Genomic DNA, 19,412 nt, shown 5'->3' on the forward strand with positions numbered 1-19,412 from the left:
CCCTGCTAAGTTAAATTTATTTAATAACACTATTCCAGACACATGCTACAAGTGTAATCATTCTAAAGGGACCCTGTTTCATTGTCTGTGGAACTGTGGAAAAATTAAAGAATTTTGGAAGGAGGTGATATTCCAAATGGTATCAGTGAAGCTACCTTTCCATCCCAAAGTGTTTATTTTGGGGTTGTACCCAACCAACCTACATTTGAATAATCAGGTACTAACACTTATAGATATGTGCTTATTGCAAGCAAATGCTTAATAGCTCTCGCCTGGAAAAGTATGAACAGGCCGAGCATTGCTCATTGGCTGAGAGAGATGTCTTCCTGCATAACAATGGAAAATATTACATACATGGTTAGGGGTAAACAAAACACTTTTGAAAAGGTTTGGGGACCGTTTTTGGATTTTATTGAGCGAAGTGCGGTGGGTGACATATTGGCTAATTAATGGGACTCTGGTTGGATGTATTTTCTTGGCTTGAGGTGCAGGCAAGATTTACTGGACTGTCTTATGACGCTGTGGGTCATCAGAAAGTTGTCCCAATTATTACTTATTCCATCAAATCTATCCTAATGGCTCAGACTACTGTGAAAGGCATTTATATTTTATTTTTTTATTTGTATTTATTGTTGTTTTGTTTTGTGTGTGCGTGCCTAGCATCTCTTCTGTTCCATCTTAAGAGGATTTATCTCCTTATAAGTATGTATGTATTTATATATATATATATATGCGCATTATTTATATAAGGAATGGGAGGCAATGTTTGACTTCTGAAGTGATTATTGCTGTCTTTTTGGTTTTTGTGTGCTTTGTTGCTGGTTAACTGTGTAATGCTTTTATACTAAATCCTTTGTTAAAGCAGAAAAATCAATAAATATATTGTTTTTAAAAAAAAAAGACAACAGATTTTATGCCAAAGCTGACATATGATAAAACGTTACCGAGGAGAACAGGAATTCCGAGAACATTCTAGGAATGTTCTGGTAAAATGTCATTGTGTGAGGTATTACATGCTCAACGCCTGTAGTTGATTTACATTGGCTATGTAGGCCTATTGTTGATTTGATATGTTACATTTTTATTTCTTATATTTTCATACCGTACATTTTACTGTTTAGAAATGATTACCGTTAGTGTGATCTGTGGTTGGTTTGAACGTCGTCACGACTCGACCGGTCACCTGGATCGCTGATTGGCTCAGACCGCTGATCCGGGTACTGTGCTAGAATGAGCCCATTAGCTAAAGGTACCAATATGGCGGAGGTAAGAGGGAAAACAGGGGAGAAGCAATCGAACTTAAATCGACATTTGTAAATTATGTGTGTTGTATTTTTCATTTTTATGTTATCGATTGAAGAAACAATTGTTTTTGCCTTCTGTATAGCGTGTTTCATGTCATAATTGTCATTTTAATTCCTCTAAAATATGCTTGAATGTCTGGACTCATCCTTCACTACAAGGCCGCTGCGCCTTCGCTCTCTCAGCTGCTTTGGTGTAGCGGCTGTGTAAATTGATACGTAAATTTAACGTTAGCTTGCTGGTTAAAGGAAATAAGAGATTATATCGTTTGTTATGAATGGAAATATATTTTTCATATTTAGACTTGATTAGCGGCATCTATGTTGTAAAGATGATCCAGTTCAATCGATTGCAGTACCGCGCAAACGAAATTAGTGTTTACATTTTTCGGTGCATAACGTTAACATTAACGTTAAGCTTTGGGGTTAGCTTGCTGGTTGGCTAAATGTTTTATAGAAGCCGATACTTCGTAAATCGTACAGTCCTTGATATATTTCCCTACTTTTACTTCGATCGCGTTTTATGAAAGGAATAATATTAATTTCAGGGTTTAAAACTACTTTTTGCCCACAGTTGTCCTCAGTGTGTAGCGTACCATCCGCGGCTAACATTGCATTAGCCACATATTTCAGGTAACATTAGCGGTAAAAGCAGCTTTTCTATCCAACTGTTTTCGGTGGTCGTCATATAGACCATTAAAGGCCTTTTTTCTTACTGATTTGAATATTTAAGGTGAAAGCGCTAGCATGCTAACGTTAGATGAACCCATGTCTCCAATATTTCACTCATGTATGCTCTGGTTTTATTCTTTTGCAGGCTTCCCTAGGGAGTTCAAGTCCAGGTAAGAAAACTTCCCTCCTAAATTGAGTATTAGTATCTACAGTTTGTGATGTAATTAAATTAATCTATGTGTTAAAATATGTCATACATATCAAGATTAAATTATATACTTTTAAGAGAAAAGGGCTTCTTGCAGTATAGTAAAAATATAAATGTATATTTTAAGGTATGAATCTCTAATTGCAGAGTAAAAAAAAAGCTAATTTGTATGACGAGACTGACATATTAACCATTATTTCCCTCACGCTCTCTCTCTCAGTTGGCTCATTATCATCAGAGGACCATGACTTTGACCCAACTGCAGAAATGTTAGTTCATGAGTATGATGATGAGAGGACTCTGGAGGAGGAAGAATCTCTGGATGGAGGGAGGAATTTTCGCTCTGAGATTGCAGATCTGGAAAAGGTAAACTATTAAATGCACAAAATGCCTAAAACAAGATTTCCCTGTGTAAATCTAAGGATTTCAGTGATTTTTAAATGGTCTAATCTGCATTTGCATGTATCATTGATGTGGAAACCAGAGGGTTGCACCTATTGACAGTGTTGTCACTTGAAAAGTATTAGTATTGTAACACTGACAGTTGCTGATGTGACCGTTATGATGATAAGGGGAAGCTGTCTGATTCACAACATTATATTTTGTTAGTTTAATGCATACATTTTCTATTGGTGATAAATAATTATTGTATCATTCTTACATTCACAAATAGGCTTTGAACTCTTGTGTGACAGTTTATATCTTTTTTTTAAAGAATTGTCTGTTTTGCTAAAAAAACACACATACAATATGAATGTTTTGTTTTAATTTGGATAGTACAGGGAAAATGCATAATTGCTTTACTTAATGTATGAAGTGCTAAGTTTGCCTTTTTTGTTGTTGTTGTTGTTGTTCTACCAGGAGGGGAACATGCCTTTGGAGGAACTATTGGCCATCTATCGCTATGAGGCTTCAGCAGGCTCTAGTATAGACAGCTCCTCTGGAGACCTGACTGATGAGCTGCCTGACATGACTTTGGACAAGGTAAATAATTGTTGTTATGTGGTGATTGATGTATAGTCAATAAATATATTTTGGAAAAATAATTAGAAGTAAATGTATTTATCTTCAAGGTGTAAGATATTCTGTTGATTACCTTTTGTCTGCCCCAGTTTATAATGGAGATTATTGTTTCTCCCTAGGAGGAAATAGCCAAAGACCTGCTGTCTGGTGACTATGAGGAAGAGACCCAGTCTTCAGCTGATGATCTGACCCCCTCAGTAACCTCCCATGAGGCTACCGATTTCTTCCCAAGAACACTTAGATGTAAGTGACCGATTACACCTTCTTAAAAAAAAAGTACTTATCTGTGGCTTTGCAGAATAAAAACTTAATATGCAATTAAGTAAATTATTTTTGGGTTGATCATTTAGTCTATAAAATGTAAAATTGTAAATGCCCATCACAACTTCCCGGAACCCAATGCAATGTGTTAAATTATTGATTTTTCCGCCCAAAAACCAAAATGTTAAATTAACAGTGATTTAATATAAATAAATAAAATAATAAATAACTCTTTTAATAAATTTATACTAATTGTTTGTGATTTATTTTATGTCAATTTCATAAATGGATTAGTCATTTCAGCGCTCTGACATACAGTATGTTGTACAATATGGCCAGGTGTTGAAGTAGTTCCGTATGCATACTTTGAGCTTTCCAAGAGATTAGAGTTGAGGATCGTTAATTTTTATTGATATTGATAACCTAATAGAGACTGCTTAATGATCCGATTCTTTATCGATACCACTATTGAAACTTCACTATTATTTGGTGACGGTTATTGGTTAGACCAGACCCAACGGCCATGAGGTAGGCTTGCGTGGTATGAGTAAAATATTGTGCAATGTGCGATAACATTGTTATATATTGAGATGACATATGACTTGCGATAAATACATATATTGAAGTGTGCATATTGCCTGCTTTAAAAAAAAAAAAATTAATTATAGGATTAGAATTTACTATTTTAAATACAGCTAAATGTTGTTTCTAGAGCAGCAACATTAATGTTTACAACAGCAAAGTCACTATATATAAACTCAACATCTGACATCACAATACTGAGGGACGTTTAGAAAGAATAAAAAACAGTCAGACCTTCCTCCTCTTCTTCGTGTTAGCTGTTATTCACTGCCTGCAGGTAACTTTACCTGGTCGAAGGAGGAGCGGCTGGTTTGTCTCAGTTTTTAACAATGTGCCAGATTTTAAGACTACAGATCAGTCTATGCTACAGACGGCTTTCTATTTAGCTTGTTTTTAACATTTGGCTAACTACCAAGCTAGTGGGCCCATTTAATATTTTCGCGTTTCGGTGCCATCATTAGAAACATTAGTTTTCTTATCCATTGCGTTTCAAGTTAAATCAGATTTGACGCTCGAGACATAACGTTACATTGTACGACCCGCTAGTCTGGATAGCAGTATCGACCAGCTTGGACCTTATTGATTTTCAGGGTTTTGAGAAATTTTTCCTTTTAGAACCAGGTCTCGATCCCCATCCCTACAAGAGATGTAGGTGTATAGGCTATAATTGAAGTATGTTGGGGGAGATTTGATTACCTATTATAGTACCAAAACAGTTTGGTTGAAGAACTCATGTCAGGATATTTATGTGTTGGTTTATTATTTTATCAGCCAACGCTATCTCCGATGGTGATAAAGAGTCAGAGTGTGACGAAGATGGCCCAAGCCCAGAGGACTCCAGAAAGGTAAATGACACATTTTATTTTGAAACATGTTAAGAGAGTAATGTTCCTTCATGTTTGAAGTTGAATCGGCCCTAGTTTACTAAACATGTCCTGTATTCTCTTTTGTATCATAGGAAATAATGGTAGGAACACAGTACCAAGCAGAGGTTCCTTCTTGCCTCTGTCACTACAAAGATGGAGAGAGAGGTGATTGTTGCTATCGTGTTTTCAGCACCAAATGCCTGACATGTTCATTTCAGTGGTTGCTTACAATGTTTCTATGCATTCAATAAAGACAAGATAATACACACTAGGTGACTAATCTTACTGTAATGTACTTTGTTGTGCAGTATATGAAGAGGAAGACGAGTTATTATGGAGCCCAGGTACATTGCCAGAAAACAAGGTTAGAAGTTTCCTGTCTGAGGTGTTGTCACGGACAACGGATGAGAAGACAGGATGTGACAAACCAGGGATGCATGTCCGAGACAATGAGCAGGTCAGTCATGTCTTTATTTATCGATCCTTTCATGTTAAGCTTTAGTCCTTTCATTGTAACACAGTGATGAGCAGGGTACACATGTACCTTTAGAAACACCTTTAGTCCAGTCTTGACCACTCTTCTCATTCCCTTTCCACATAGGCTTTGTGTGAGCTTGTCAAGTGCAACTACAACACCCGTGAAGCACTAGAGAGATACTGCAACCGTGTAAAGTCCTCAAAAGGTAAGCAAAGGAAAAAGGTTCTACATGCCTGCAGTAGGAAAAATTGACAAATTTGATAAATGACAAGTTAAAATTGCCCAATAAGATTCTCTGGTATTATTGTAAATGTATTGTACATTTTTTGTCTGTCCATAGTCACTGCGTAAAGTACGTTTTCAAGGGTGCTGTGGTTGTTGGCAACGCATGTGCATTGCATTGCTGAAAGGTTTTCTCCAAAGGTCTTGCAAACATAGAATTACTCTACAAAGTAAAGCCCTCCGACTAGGTCTAATTATCTACCCAGTTACAAATTATCTTGACTGTTAACAGTGTAGTGTGTAGGTGCATAGCTACATTACGCGTATGGATTTTTTTCCATAATGAGTATTTTCCTTGTGTTACATGGTGAACGTCCACAGCAAACATTGTGCCCGTCCAGCTATTAGTATTCAAGACTTGTTAGCCGTTAATGAGCCGGCAGATGGAGTAAATACGATAACCTTTTTGGTTGAAGTAGAAAACATTTTAATTACACATTCTTTATTAAATAACATATTATTAAAGCACCCATGGAAGGAAAATAATTGGTCCATGGCAATATGAATGCAGTCTAAACTGTAACATCAGAGTTGGTGTAGTTTTTACATCAGTATTAATATCCCATCCGAGAGGAGGCAAATATAATCCTCATTTTAACAATCCCACAGTAATTTGTAATAGTCTGATGATGTTCTCTCTCCTTTGATGTGGTAAGAGGTTTCACTCTGTCGTAGCTCAGTGTTTGACATTTTACCGCTGTTCACTATTGGTGAATCAGCCCCCCCCAACATTTTCCTCTACAGCAGTAGTCAGCAATAGGCAGCCCGTGGGCCAAAACTGGCCCGCCAGCAATAATATCTCGCCTGCGGTCAGATTGCTTTGATAGCAGAAAAATAAATAAATTGATAGCGGCTGGTGCTGAAATAGATCTCAGACATGAGAGCAAGAGTTACTCACACAATCACTTCCTCTTAAGTGATTATGCCTCCAAAATAAAAGCGTGAGAACGTTTTTTGCAATAATGCTTTATGTGGAGTTTATTGAAATATTTTACTTAGAAAAGTTGTTAATGACATTCAAAAGAGTCTCGGGCTTGCTTGAAACACCTCTGAAAAAGCCATCAGTAAACATGTGATTGGATTCCTGTGAATTTCTTAAGGGAAATGGAAATAAGCATCCATAGGTTTATGAATGTGGATGAAACGCCGGGATGCACGCACACACTGCATTGCAAGCTTTATTGTGAACATGTGCAAAAGTGTACTTATAATCAATTTATTAACAAGGGAGAAAAAAATATCCGCAGTGAATATAGGGATTGATCATACAACCCTTCAACTCAACAATCAATCACAATTTCAGTTAAATGCTAAAGTTGCTGTTACTGTTACCTTGTCTGTGGTCCGCTAGCAGAACACTGGCTGCTTTCTGATAAGGTGCCATCGTGTTTCGTTTTACGGTTGACGGACAGCTTGAAATAATCCCATACTTTGGACACTTCTTCTTTGTCCCTCGCTATTTTCTCTCTCTTCCTCCACTTTGCAAACAGCGCCATCATAATCACGTTGTTCACAGCGTAAGCGCGATGTGCGACTGTAATAAATGTACCTGCGAAACACTATAGTTAATTTAATTTACTCATTTGGCAGACGCTTTTATCCAAAGCGACTTACATTTGAGGAACAACATACAAGCATCAACAGAGCATCAAATACAGATCTACAACTGACAAAACATACTAGTAAGAGCAGCAATAAATACTAGTAAGAGCTCACAGTACATATCACATCAATGGGGTAGATACCTAGGGAAGGAAGTAAGAGTTAACAAAAAGTGCAATCTATACATGATCATTGTAGGGGATAGAAAAAGAAGAGCACAGGAAGTGCATGTTAGGGGTTAGAGGTGTTATAAGAGGAAGTGTTCTCGGAAGAGATGAGTTTTCAAGAGCTTCTTGAAGTTAGAGAGGGACACTCCTGCTCTGATGGCGTGTGGTAGCTCGTTCCACCATCGTGGTGTCACAGATGAGAATAGCCGGGACTGGGATTGCTTTGTGTGAAGGGATGGCAGAGCCAGGCGGCGTTCGTTGGAGGAGCGTAGCAGCCGAGAAGGAACGTAAGTTTGTATTGTGGAGTTTTTAATTGGATTAAACGAAGCATCATATCTCTCGAAGCATTTTATTAATCGATTTCATCAAATCATTTCTGTCCCAAAATGGTGTTTCTAATATTTTTGCACTTAATAAACTCAGGGAGGAGAAAAAGTTCAGGAACCACTGTCATACACAATCCAACAAATGACAAACCAATCCAACGCCTGTTGTTACAAGTCACGGCCTTTTCCCCCCTTATTTTTTCCTTTTTTTTCACGGTCTTAAGCTTGATTTATGGATCACATTCTGATAGTGTAGGGATGAAACGGTATGGAAAAATTCATATCTCAAGGTACGTGCTGGTGCGTATGGGACTAAAAGGTCAGAAATATAACAAGGCGAGAGGCCATGAAGAGCTTTAAAAGTAATCAATAGAATTTTAAAGTCAATTCTATACTGGGAGCCAGTGTAATGAAGCTAAAATAGGAGTAATGTGGTCATATTTCTTTGTTCTGGTTAAAAGCCTGGCAGCTGAGTTCTGGACAGTCTGGAGTCGATCAATAGATTTTTGGGTTAAACAAGTGAAAAGGCTGTTGCAATAATCCAGGCGTGATGAGATGAAGGCGTGTAAAATGGTCTCACTTAAAAGTTAACAGATCGAATTTTTGCTAGATTTCTAAGTTGATAAAAACATGATTGAACAAGCTTTGTGGTGTGCTGCTCGAAATTTAAATTACGGTCAAACCAGACACCAAGTTTCTTTGCAACAGGCTTAATGTGATTTACTGGGACCCGATGACCAGGATTTCTGTTTTGTCTGAGTTAAGCTGGAGGAAATTATTTGACATCCATTTTTTAACTTCACAAAGGCAGTCGGTAAGTGAACTCAGCATTCCAGGGTCTGTGGATCTGACGGGCAAGTACATTTGTGTGTCATCAGCATAAATATGAAAAGAAATGCCATGTTTATGGATAATATGTCCAAGGGGAAGCAGATACAAGGAAAACAAAATGGGTCCTAAGACCGACCCCTGAGGCACACCATATTTAACTGGACAGAACGAGGAGACATAGTTGTTCACAGACACGCAAAACTTTCTATTTGACAGGTAGGATGAAAACCATTCTAGGGCAGTACCAGAGATCCCCACCCAGTGCCTCAGTCTGTCTAACATGATGTTGTGATCAATGGTGTCAAAAGCAGCGCTAAGGTCCAGGAGTACCAGGACTGAGCACATGCCTTCATCAGCAGACATTAAAAGGTCATTGGTGACTTTAAGTAGGGCAGTCTCAGTGCTGTGGTACTTCCTGAAACCAGACTGAAACTTTTCAAATATATAATATTTTCCAGTACAGTGAGCAGCTGTTTGGACACAATTCTTTCTAGAATCTTAAAAAAGCAGTTTTGAAATTGGTCTAAAATTTTGTGGGAGGGAGGGATCTAAACCAGGTTTCTTTAAAAGTGGGTTCACGCAAGCCGTTTTAAAGTAATCAGGGACACAACCAGTAGATAGGGAGCTGTTAAAAACAGAGATCAAATGGGGCCCAACAGAATCCATTACTTTCAGTAAAAACTTTGTAGGTATTACATCAAGTGGGCTGGAGGACACTCTCATTTGTGATACTGTTTTTAAAAGCTCAGACAAGTCGATGGGATAAAACTGGTTAAAACTCTCTTGTTGCTGGTGAGGAACCTCTGAGTAAGAGGCCACGGGGGTAATAGAGGCTCTGATTGACACCACATTATTGGTAAAATAAGATAAAAACAATTCAGTCATCATTACTTCCAGCTGAGGCACAAGGAGGGGTTGGGTTTACCAGTTGATCCACAGTCTTGGGATTGTGTTTATGTGTACTGATGAGTTCAGAAAAATAGTGTGTTCTCGCATCCTTAACCAAGTTATTGTAGTTAATTAATAAATCCTTCAGACTGAGGTAATGGACTTGGAGACTGGATTTTTTCCACCTGCGCTCTGCTTTCCTGCATTCCTTTTTTAGACTGCGAATGCTGTCATTTATCCAGGGTTGCTTACTAGCTTTAGACGTAGGCCTAACCTTTAGAGGAGCGGTAATATTGAGTGACGACAAGCAGATATAATTGAAGTGATCGACCAGATTGTTGGTGTTGGAAAAAATAATACATTTTGTAAACATGAAAATCATCAGTATGCATTATCAAGATTTTATATAGGTAATACAATGACCCCGTGGACAATTACATGAAAAAAAACAAGTCTTTAGAAGACAGTGATAGTAAATGTAATGAGCCCAACAACTGACATAATTACACAGGATTCTTCCTTGTTTTCTTGAGCGTTTCTAGATATGCTGGTTGGTTGACTAAACTGCGTAACGTGTTATCATGTGCAGTGGACAAATAGACTCTGCCGACACACGACGCACACAGCAACAGAACAACGTGTAGCGTTTTTTCAAGAGCAGCAACACTGAGAGCTTCAGTTCAGGGTGACTGAAAAATTTCCGCCGTGTTGTCACTGACCCAAACAAACCCACGTTGCATTCTGCGCGTGCTCGCCTGCTTCTGGGAGACGCTGGACAGTGTTTGCCGTGAGATGATAACAGCGCGGTTAACCGTACCCGGTTGTCATGGTAATTAAAATGTGTACGGTAATAATAACCGTCTGGATTTTTACCATGATTTACTGTTAAACCAGTAATCGTTTCATCCCTATGATAGTGAAAGGAGTCATTTCGCTCGGATTGTGACGGTCAAATATATTGATCCACCGTGTTACAGCCGCTGTTTTGGCCGCTAGTAAAAGTTACTTCAAAGCACGGGGCACTTCCTGTCGGCTCGGAGGCATTGTGAGGCTACCCAGCTGACCAATCACAGTGCTTACGGTCTGCATCGGCTTGACGTGTAGTTACATTTTTGAGGAGGTGCACGTTGTTGGCTACACTGTAGGTGACGGCGTATGTTAAGGGCGCTACGCAGACGCTCTAAATTAAATTGCACTTAACCCAGATAGTCGAATCGCTATGTGAAAGCACACACAGTTTGGAATTATGCCGCATTCGCTTATTCAAACTGGACAAAACATTGCGGCATAATCCCAAACTGTGTGTGCTGTCCAGTTTTGTCCAGTATGAATGAGCGAATGTGGCATATTGCCGGACATTGTGTGAAGAGTATTTGATTGTGCACAAACAGTCTCAAATCCCTTTGTCACAAAACCATATGCACAAGTGCAGTATACACAGCATATACACCTATACACAACTGTATTAATGTGTTTTTGGTTTCATTTCAGAAAAATCACCTCCGTGGTCAGAAGAGGAATGCAAGAACTTTGAACACGCACTACAGATGTATGACAAGAATTTTCACCTCATACAGAAACATAAAGTGAGTCTTATTTCATGATTTGACAAGATTCCCCTTTTTGCACGAAAAGGTTCTCACAAACAATGCTGTGAACATTTCTCATCCCTTTTTAAATAACTGTCCCCCCCCCCCCCCCCCCCAGGTCACAACACGAACAGTAGCAGAATGTGTGGCGTTTTACTACATGTGGAAAAAGTCCGAGCGCTTTGACTTCTTTGTGCAGCAGAATCGGTTTGGGAAGAAAAAGTACAGCAGCTATCCTGGCGTAACGTAAGTGGCAGAGGAGTTGTCCGCACATCTGGTTGCATTCTTTTTTTGTGTTTCTGCTTATGTTTAATACAGTGAGCTCTGAAAAGATTTGTGTGCACATAATTTGGACGAAACTTGCAATTAAACATGTTTGTATCCAGGGACCTGATGGACAGGCTAGTGGATGAAGCAGAGGGACTAGCAGTGGACAGTTCCTCCTCTGTGTGTTCAGGAGCAGGTGGAGGAGGAAGGCTAGAGACCACCACAGACCAACAGCTCAGCCTGCTCAACTCCATCACTGCCAGCGACCTCACAGGTCAGGAACAGGACGAAGTTCTGCATTTACAGAAAAACTTGAGGAATAGAAATACTTGCTAACATCAGACCTGTATTGTATGAATGATATGTTAATGTTTCCGACCCCCTCAATCCACATGCTTCTTGACCGGAGTCTCTTATTGCTTCCAGTCATTTAATGTTAATTGAGTTTCCTGTCTCCTTGCAGCTTTGAGTAACAGTGTAGCCACAGTGTGCAGCCCTGCAGACGTTAATTGCCTGGACTCCTACAGCTTTCCCCCACTGGAAAGTCTCCATCGCGGGTCCTTGAACCACGACGAATCACTTGGGTTCCCTTCTAATGGCGCCGACCCCGACTGCCTCAACATGCTCGACGCTGGCTTCTACCACTCTGACCTGGGCCAGCTAGGAGGAGTGTGCGTCAACAAGGACTGCGAGCGGCCCTCCAAGAGACTCAAGATGGCGCTGCCTGACTCCTTTATCAATGACGTGTCTGTGGGTAACCTTGAAGTGGACTTCGAAGCGCGACGGACAGCGACGCACCACCACCGAATCACCGGCGCCAAAATGGCAGTGTCCGTCACAGACTTTGGGAGCTTGGCTGGCAACGGCGAGCCCAACGGGTTTCTGGGAGCACATGCAAGGCACCACACACAGCACACTGCGGCACTTCAGTCAGAGTGATCTTCCTCGTGTTCTTCCCTTTTGAAACCCCTTATCCCACTTGTACATAAGACTGAACTCACTGGAGAATCTTTGTTTAAATTCTATTATATATATCTATATATCTATATATAGATCTATATATCTATATATAGATATATCTATATAGATATATATAGATATATAGACATATATAGATATATGTATATGAATATACTTTTGTTTTCATTTTTGTGTAATATGACATCAGTGATGTCTATCATATAGAACTAAAAATCTTGATTTCTCTCAAGAGTTTATATAGCCATTTATTTTATTTTTGTTTTGCGGTCTTGAGATGTGATGTGTAACGTCCATGTACAGTGGGGCCCAGAGGCTGCAGTAGGAAAGTTGTGTATTTTCCTCCCTCACATCTTCAGAGCTACAGTATGTTTTCTTGCCATTCTTTCCAGCTGCCAAAGTTGGCTCAGTTTTCTGCCTGTAGTGTTAGTATTTAGTTGCTCATCTATGTTGTTTTGAAGTGGTACTTTTTTTTTAAAATAAGTGTTTGGTTTACAGGTACATTTTAGTAACCAGGCTAGTGCAAATTGTTTTTATTTTTATGCCCGACATAAACCTCGCTAGATACATTATATGAAGAGCAACACTAGCATTGAGATTAGCTTGGAGACCTTCCAGTTTGGCTTTCTTTTCTTTTTCTCCTGTGGAAGCTTGTCTGCAGTTTCTTCTTCTTTACTTTTAAACTGTTCAAAGTTGCCAAACTGGAACATGTGAATGTTTGCAATGTAAATTTTTCTTTTCACCCAAATTATAGTCCCTAAATTCAGAGTTTTTCTATTACATTTTTAAACAGGCGATGAACACCTGTGCAGAGTAACATAATGGGAGTCTGTAGTTGGATATTTTGTTATTTTTATTTATCCTGCTTCTTTCCATCAGGGTAGCAGTCAGACAAGCAAACCATAACAGCAATATTGCAATGCAAAGATATTTGTTGGGTTAATAGTCAAACATAGACATCATCAGGCACCGTAAAGTAATTATTATTTATTGCATATACTTTTTACCTTTTTGCAAGCTTTTATTCAGTCCTATCAACTCATGGTTACTCTGTGGCAAGTTTAGCTGTATATGTCCCTTTTAGTTGTAGTAAAAATAATATATGCTCCTAAATCAAGTTAACGTGATTTTCAGACCACTTAAACCTGCTAGCAGTATTATCTCTTTATTTAAAGTCACTATCATTTTGTATTCAAACTCTGCCTAACCTGTTCTGACTCGAGAATGCCTTGTGTACATTCTAGTAGCAGAAACGAAGCAGTTTTCTCTTGACTGAAGTCCATAATTGTGAATTGTAAAATGTTTAGCGGGGTATCGTCAGTTGATTGGATGCAGTAGTAGTGTTTACTTAATTTATCTATGCATTGTGCTATGAATAATTAGTTTGTTTCAGGGGTACATCATGTTTGTCATGTCCGTTTATCTACTAATTCACCATTGTGTGTGTGTGTGTGTGTACAGACGGGATTCACGCCGATAACCCTTCATTAAGTTTTAAGTAATTCCGTTTCCAAGCTCCGCATCAGAAGACGTTCACTTCTGCGTTTCATGTAAATAATTAGCAAATAGCCTTTAACAAGTCTATAAACTGACCTCTTACACTTGTGAATCTGTGTTGATACAAAAGTTTTAATTTGATTCCTTGTCAAAAGGCAATAATTTGTAGATATGTACAGATATTTTGGGTTTTGCATTTTACCGGTTGACTTGGTGTTTGAAATTCATTTTTTTCCTCTTTGCAAAGTCATGCCCCCCCCCCCCCCCCCCCCCCCATCACCCCCCTCAGGACACAGCTGAAACCACGCATGCCAGCTGTGTCAGTTTCTCAAGTGTACCACTGAAAACGGCTTTACCTGAAGACGTATTGAGATTACTCCGTGTTGCATTCGAAACTTGCAGCCATGTGTAAAAGACGCTCTTCTTTCTTTTCCTTGAAAAAGTCTTTTTACGTCATCTATATTTGTCTTGATGGTAAAAGGATGGCTGCTGCTCTAAGTATGTGGAGAGCTAGTTTGTCTCTTAATGCAATGTGCATAATGCAGTAGGTCCTCCAAGCTCTTCTAAGCAGTGCAGTGATATTTATTTCACCTGTGGTTTGTACAAAGACTCAGAAAAACTGTCAGAATGTAAAGGCCATTAAGTAGTAGAAGTAGGTTTTTCACCACCCTGTGAACTCTCGAAAATGTGATTTTATTGATATCTCTGGTATGAGACTTGTGCGTGCAAGGAAGCACTAAACAAATTTATTTTATATTTTGTATTGTGTTTTGAAGTTTAAAGGGTGGGGGGGGGATTCTAGCAGTTGTGGTTTTGAAAAAGAAAACTAGAGTCCTTTGATGAAAACAAACACCTTTGTGAATAAAAACCTACAAAACTTAAAAATGTATATCCAGAAATATAGACAATCAAAAACTTCACTGAGACATGTTCAAGAAGCTATCTTTATTGTTTATAAGAATTGTACATAAACATTGAGGATTTTTTTTTTCTTTTGTTAAACATTATTTTGTATTTTCTGTTGTACTTTAATACCTTGTGTACAGATCCAGAAATAAAGCTCTGGAAAAGGTTCGGAGATGATCGCATGTTCTTTGTCATCATACAGAAAACGTAAACAGATTTTACTGATTCATATGGAAAGATTGTGGTTTTAGTATCAAGTGAGTGTTAACATTACAAACTGAAAGAAAATACCAGCAAAGACTGAAAGCTTCGACACGAGTAGCATTCATACAATATCATTGGTAAACTCCCATTTGGAGAATTACTAATGAATGTGTAATGATAAAAATACTGTTATGCTGTCCAATTTCTCAGTTCAAGGTCCACTTGCTTGTTTAGGAGCTTTCAAACGTCTTCATCAGCAGTTGCTCAGTTGTCGTGGAGACGTAGGTAGATGTTAAAATTTTCCGAACATCCCTTGAGTGTCTCGTCCATGTTTGCTTAAAAGTTGAGCTTGACGGCACACGTGCTGATGAAGGCTGTGTAATAACGGTTGAGAGACAGAACAAGCAAGTAGCTGGACCTAGAGCCAAGATTGTTCTGTCGTGAAGTGAAGTGTCAAACTCAACTTCAAGGCCAACATGGACGAGAAGTGATAAGTGCTCGGAATCATGGGAATTTTGGAGCAATTTCAATTTAATATCCATAACTTCCAAAATCCCAGAATAATAAAACATGCTTACTAAAAGTAAATTCTTTTTAATGTCATTGTTCATTTTACACCATATATACACACGCACAGCAGACAGAGTGCTGCTCCTTTTAAAATCAGATCTACTTCAGGCAATATGAAAACTAAATTAGTAGTTCATTACCTTGATCTTCTAAGAGGAATGGTCAGAGTCAGAAAATCCTCAGCCAGAGTCACTTCTATACCACTGTCCTGTAGAGCATCTACTGCCTGTCTCTTCAGCTCTGATACATCGTCCTCGTCCCCCTCCTTCTGCAGGGAGCAGGGTTTGTACCTCTGACTGAAGTGGTACAGCACCAGCCTCCGCGCACAGCAAGCCCGAGCCGCCGCCGCCGCCATTTCAGGCGTACTGTGTCCATGGTCCACTGCTTTCTCTCGGTGCTCGTTCCCGAGGGTGGCCTCGTGAACCAGAACGTCCGCTCCATTGCACAACCTCGCTGCTCCGTCCCCGACAACTGAGCTGCAGTCCCCGAAAATGCAGACCTTCCTCCCAGGAATGGCTTCTTCCAGCACCTCACTAGGCAGAATGACACGCCCGCTCTCCAGAGTTACAGACTCTCCAGCTTTCAGGCGCCCATAAAGGGCCCCTGGTTTCAGGCCTGGGAAGCACAAAATGAGAACAGTCAAAATAGTGCACAAGTTGCTGGAGGACACTTTTTTTCTGAAATACCTTATTATACGAGTGGCCCCTGTGTAAATCAGACTAAATTTGTGTATGTTAGTGTCATATTCGTGCCAACAAATACAAGACCTATAAACAATTTTGCTAACAGAATAACAATTACAACAAAGAGTAAGTGAATAAATAAATACATGAAGTTTAACTACTAATTTCCATTCATTATATATATTTATATATTTATTATACTTTTTAAAGCAATAACTTGTTCTCTCTCTCTAATTTTTTATTAAGATATTTAGTTTTTTACTTTCATCTGCTGGAAAATTGTTTATTTTCAAAAATTCCACCATATCATGTCATCACAGATTTTTTAAACCACTTCTGACCTGCCTATTCACCATCACATCATATGCATTCCCTTTGTTCTCTTAATAAAATATGTTGTGCTGTGGTGGAATCACCAACAATATGTAACTGGTACTAGAAAATTAGGGATGTATCCTTATCCCTGTCTCTCTTCACATTTCTGCCTTTTATCATTACACCTGTCCAAATAAAGAAATATAGAAATCTAAAAAGTACAAAGTGCATTTACCCAGTTCCTTCAGGAGTTCAGTCTTCAGCCTTCCCGGTCGGTCATGCTCCTGAACGCAAAAACCAAAGGATGGGATGCGGTGAAACAACCTGAAGGCCTTGACCACAAACTTCTTGTCTTGAAAGAGGGGGTAGCTGTCACTGGAGACATCCAGGGAGATCGTCCTGCCCGGCTGCTCCTGTGGGTGCAGAGGACCACGCTCCGCTGTCATCTGAAGAGACACAACACGAAACACAGAACACAAAACATTAAAGATTACATGCTCCTGTTCCCGGGTGGCGAAAACTCACAACTCGAGGGCTGAGGAAATCATTTCATTAAACAAATGAATGAAAGCCATTTAGACATAAATTACATATATCGTCATTGCAAAATGCAGATAAAGAATACATGTTAACCTCACAGAAAGGAAATTCTAGTGTAATGCATGCTGAAAGGTACACATGCATTTTGTTGAATGTCTTTACTTTAACATTTATTCATTTAGCTATACATATTTATCCAAAGCGACTTAGAATTGCTATATATATCAGAGGTTGCACGCCCCTGGAGCAACTAGGGGTTAAGTGTCTTGCTCAGGGACACAATGGTGGATGTGTCACAGTTGGGGATTGAAGCCGGGTCTCTCACACCAAAGGCATGTGTCTTATCCACTGCCCCATCACCACCCCTGAATGGGTGAATTAGTAGTTTGGGGTGGAGTTAAAACAGAATCCACTTCTTTGAGTTGAACAAAACTATAGGCCAGTAGGCAAATAAAGAGCAACATTTGTCATAGGGGAGCCATAAAGATATCCATTTCCAATGAAGCCCCATTACACCTGGAAGCCAAATCCACGCACACCCCCACAAGTCCATAAAATGATGATGGATGGATGAATGCCTGAGGGACTACAGGGAGAAGACTGATGGGGACAGCAGGGGAAACAGGCTGACTGTCAAATCAAAAAAATCTAACTTTATCTATCTCGCCGGTATTGCACTATAAAAATAAAATATTTTAAAAATATATAATAATCATCATAATATATCAGATAATTAATTAATCTGATATTCGCAAAATGAAAATATATAATATTGGCATGGTATGTCATCAGTCTAGCCCTACTGAAAGTGTAATATTTTTTTGCACTAAAAAGAGAGTGAAGGTGTAATTTATCAACACTCAAGATTAACACCAAAATCAGTCACATACTTCCAGGCTGAGCTGCCCCTCTTCTGGACTCTGGTTAGTTGTGGGCTCCAGCTCATGTACTACAGCAACATACATTATATACACGAGAAGAGAGCAGAGCACATTTCAATTAAGTACAACAACGCAACAAAGATAAGAATGATTAAAGTAACTTAGACTGGAAGCAGTTACTTCTTCGTTTGCTGTATAAAATGCAGCAAATAAAGTAGGCTGAAGTGACAACATTTTATATATAGTTTGCAGACTTAGAAAATATATGAACTAACTATATACTATATGTTTTAATAACTAATTTTGCCTTTGTGGGAAGTTTTTGTCAAACACAATTCACATGAGGCAGCAGATTTGCAAGCTATCCTGAAGTTGGCAGTCATACTCACAATAATATCTAACAATTGTTTAGCTAGTGTTTCCCCGAGAGCACAACTCATAGATCTGTGTTTTCCAGACTGTAGTGCTGTGGACACATTGGAGCTCAGGTTGTACATTTTGGACCTGCCTGCATAAGGGAACAGCAGTGGTGATCCTGTGAGGCCAAGTGTCACCCTTAGAAAGTGCCGGAGGCCCCGGGGCCCGTAGATGTCCACACAGTTAAAGTTCTGCTGGGGGTCGGGGTTGGTGTTGAGGCTCACAGTGCAAAGGAGACCAGGAAGACCAAACAGGTGATCTCCATGCAGGTGGGAGATAAAGACCTTGGTGATTCGCCCTGGGTAGAAAACATGACATACTAATTACACAATACATGTGCTATAATGGGAGTTAAACGTCATGGTCAAGCCATGCCATGCCAACAGAAACTTCATAGAGATTCAGACCGTTCAGTTTGTTCAGACCGTTCAGTTTGCAATAACGGCGCCAGCTATTGTCTGAGTTCCATGAATGAATGGTGTTGTGAGCCCGTGGTGAATAAATTATCAGAGTTTAAAGGGACTTGTGGTTATGGAGATATAAAATTAATTTAGGTCTATGGAATTATCCAAAAATTAAGTGGACTTTGGTTTAACTTCATATTGCACTTTAGGAGAGGTAAGAATTGACGTTACAGAGAAAACTCAGTAGCGTGGAAGGCACATTTAAATGTAAGTTTTTTCGAAGTTGGTTTTAAGACGTTGTTTTAGTTTCCAAGAAAAGGGTGGGGCAGCCCTGCAGTGTGACTCACCGGCTCTGAGTTGGCTCTTCATCAGTTGGGTCTGGGTTCCCTCCCCGCAGTCAAACAGCCAGCACTCCCCGTCCGTACGCAGCACCAGAGCCGAGGCGCCGCGGTGAGGAGACGGGTAGGCCGAGCCGGTCCCGAGGAAAGTCAGATCCATGGCCATCCTACAGAAGTTACGAAAACTGGTGAAAACTGTTCACAGCTGCAACCATAGACTGTGTACAAAAGGGAAGTGAGTCCCACGTTCACTGTCAACAGTCGCGCGGTGACGACGTAACACGAGCGACGCTGCTGCGTTCAGGTCACGTCGGACTTCATGAAAATCATGTGGTA

General features: G+C 39.5%; 2 protein-coding genes across 3 annotated transcripts; one reads left to right on the forward strand and one right to left on the reverse strand.

Annotated features, from left to right (window-relative positions):
* Nucleotides 1–1,241: 1,241 nt before the first annotated feature.
* mier3b (mesoderm induction early response 1, family member 3 b) lies at nucleotides 1,242–14,892 on the forward strand. Of its 2 annotated transcripts, none has more exons than XM_038702587.1 (13): nucleotides 1,242–1,266; nucleotides 2,119–2,143; nucleotides 2,402–2,547; nucleotides 3,043–3,165; nucleotides 3,324–3,447; nucleotides 4,819–4,892; nucleotides 5,006–5,078; nucleotides 5,222–5,370; nucleotides 5,515–5,596; nucleotides 10,979–11,073; nucleotides 11,195–11,322; nucleotides 11,463–11,617; nucleotides 11,807–14,892. In XM_038702587.1, exons 1-13 carry the CDS (start codon nucleotides 1,258–1,260, stop codon nucleotides 12,280–12,282), a joined length of 1,659 nt encoding a protein of 552 aa, XP_038558515.1. In that variant the 5' UTR covers nucleotides 1,242–1,257; the 3' UTR covers nucleotides 12,283–14,892. The 2 variants fall into 2 exon arrangements, with proteins under 2 accessions (XP_038558515.1, XP_038558516.1); XM_038702588.1 differs by lacking the exon at nucleotides 1,242–1,266 and adding an exon at nucleotides 1,724–1,934.
* On the reverse strand, nucleotides 14,749–19,380 carry elac1 (elaC ribonuclease Z 1). Its single transcript, XM_038702589.1, has 5 exons — nucleotides 19,086–19,380; nucleotides 18,426–18,632; nucleotides 17,927–17,985; nucleotides 16,732–16,942; nucleotides 14,749–16,113 (listed from the first exon to the last, which is right to left on the reverse strand). The coding sequence occupies exons 1-5, from the start codon at nucleotides 19,240–19,242 to the stop codon at nucleotides 15,635–15,637; spliced, it is 1,113 nt and encodes a 370-aa protein (XP_038558517.1). The 5' UTR covers nucleotides 19,243–19,380; the 3' UTR covers nucleotides 14,749–15,634.
* Between the last annotated feature and the right edge of the window lie 32 nt (nucleotides 19,381–19,412).

This window comes from Micropterus salmoides, unplaced genomic scaffold (assembly GCF_014851395.1).
Source record: "Micropterus salmoides isolate LMB-PRFRI ecotype aquatic unplaced genomic scaffold, ASM1485139v1 Ms_hic_scaffold_7, whole genome shotgun sequence".
NCBI lineage: Eukaryota > Metazoa > Chordata > Actinopteri > Centrarchiformes > Centrarchidae > Micropterus > Micropterus salmoides.

What these genes read in the sequence shown, in the direction of transcription:
- mier3b (XM_038702587.1), top strand. An exon ending in AGATTGCAGATCTGGAAAAG is followed by an intron (nt 2,548 to 3,042) that starts GTAAACTATTAA and finishes TTGTTCTACCAG; the next exon opens with GAGGGGAACATGCCTTTGGA. An exon ending in CTACAAAGATGGAGAGAGAG is followed by an intron (nt 5,079 to 5,221) that starts GTGATTGTTGCT and finishes TTTGTTGTGCAG; the next exon opens with TATATGAAGAGGAAGACGAG.
- elac1 (XM_038702589.1), bottom strand. Translation starts at nt 19,242, where the DNA reads ATGGCCATGGATCTGACTTTCCTCGGGACCGGCTCGGCCTACCCGTCT. An exon ending in GAAGAGCCAACTCAGAGCCG is followed by an intron (nt 18,633 to 19,085) that starts GTGAGTCACACT and finishes TTTTCTACCCAG; the next exon opens with GGCGAATCACCAAGGTCTTT. An exon ending in ACTGCTGTTCCCTTATGCAG is followed by an intron (nt 17,986 to 18,425) that starts GCAGGTCCAAAA and finishes ATGTTGCTGTAG; the next exon opens with TACATGAGCTGGAGCCCACA.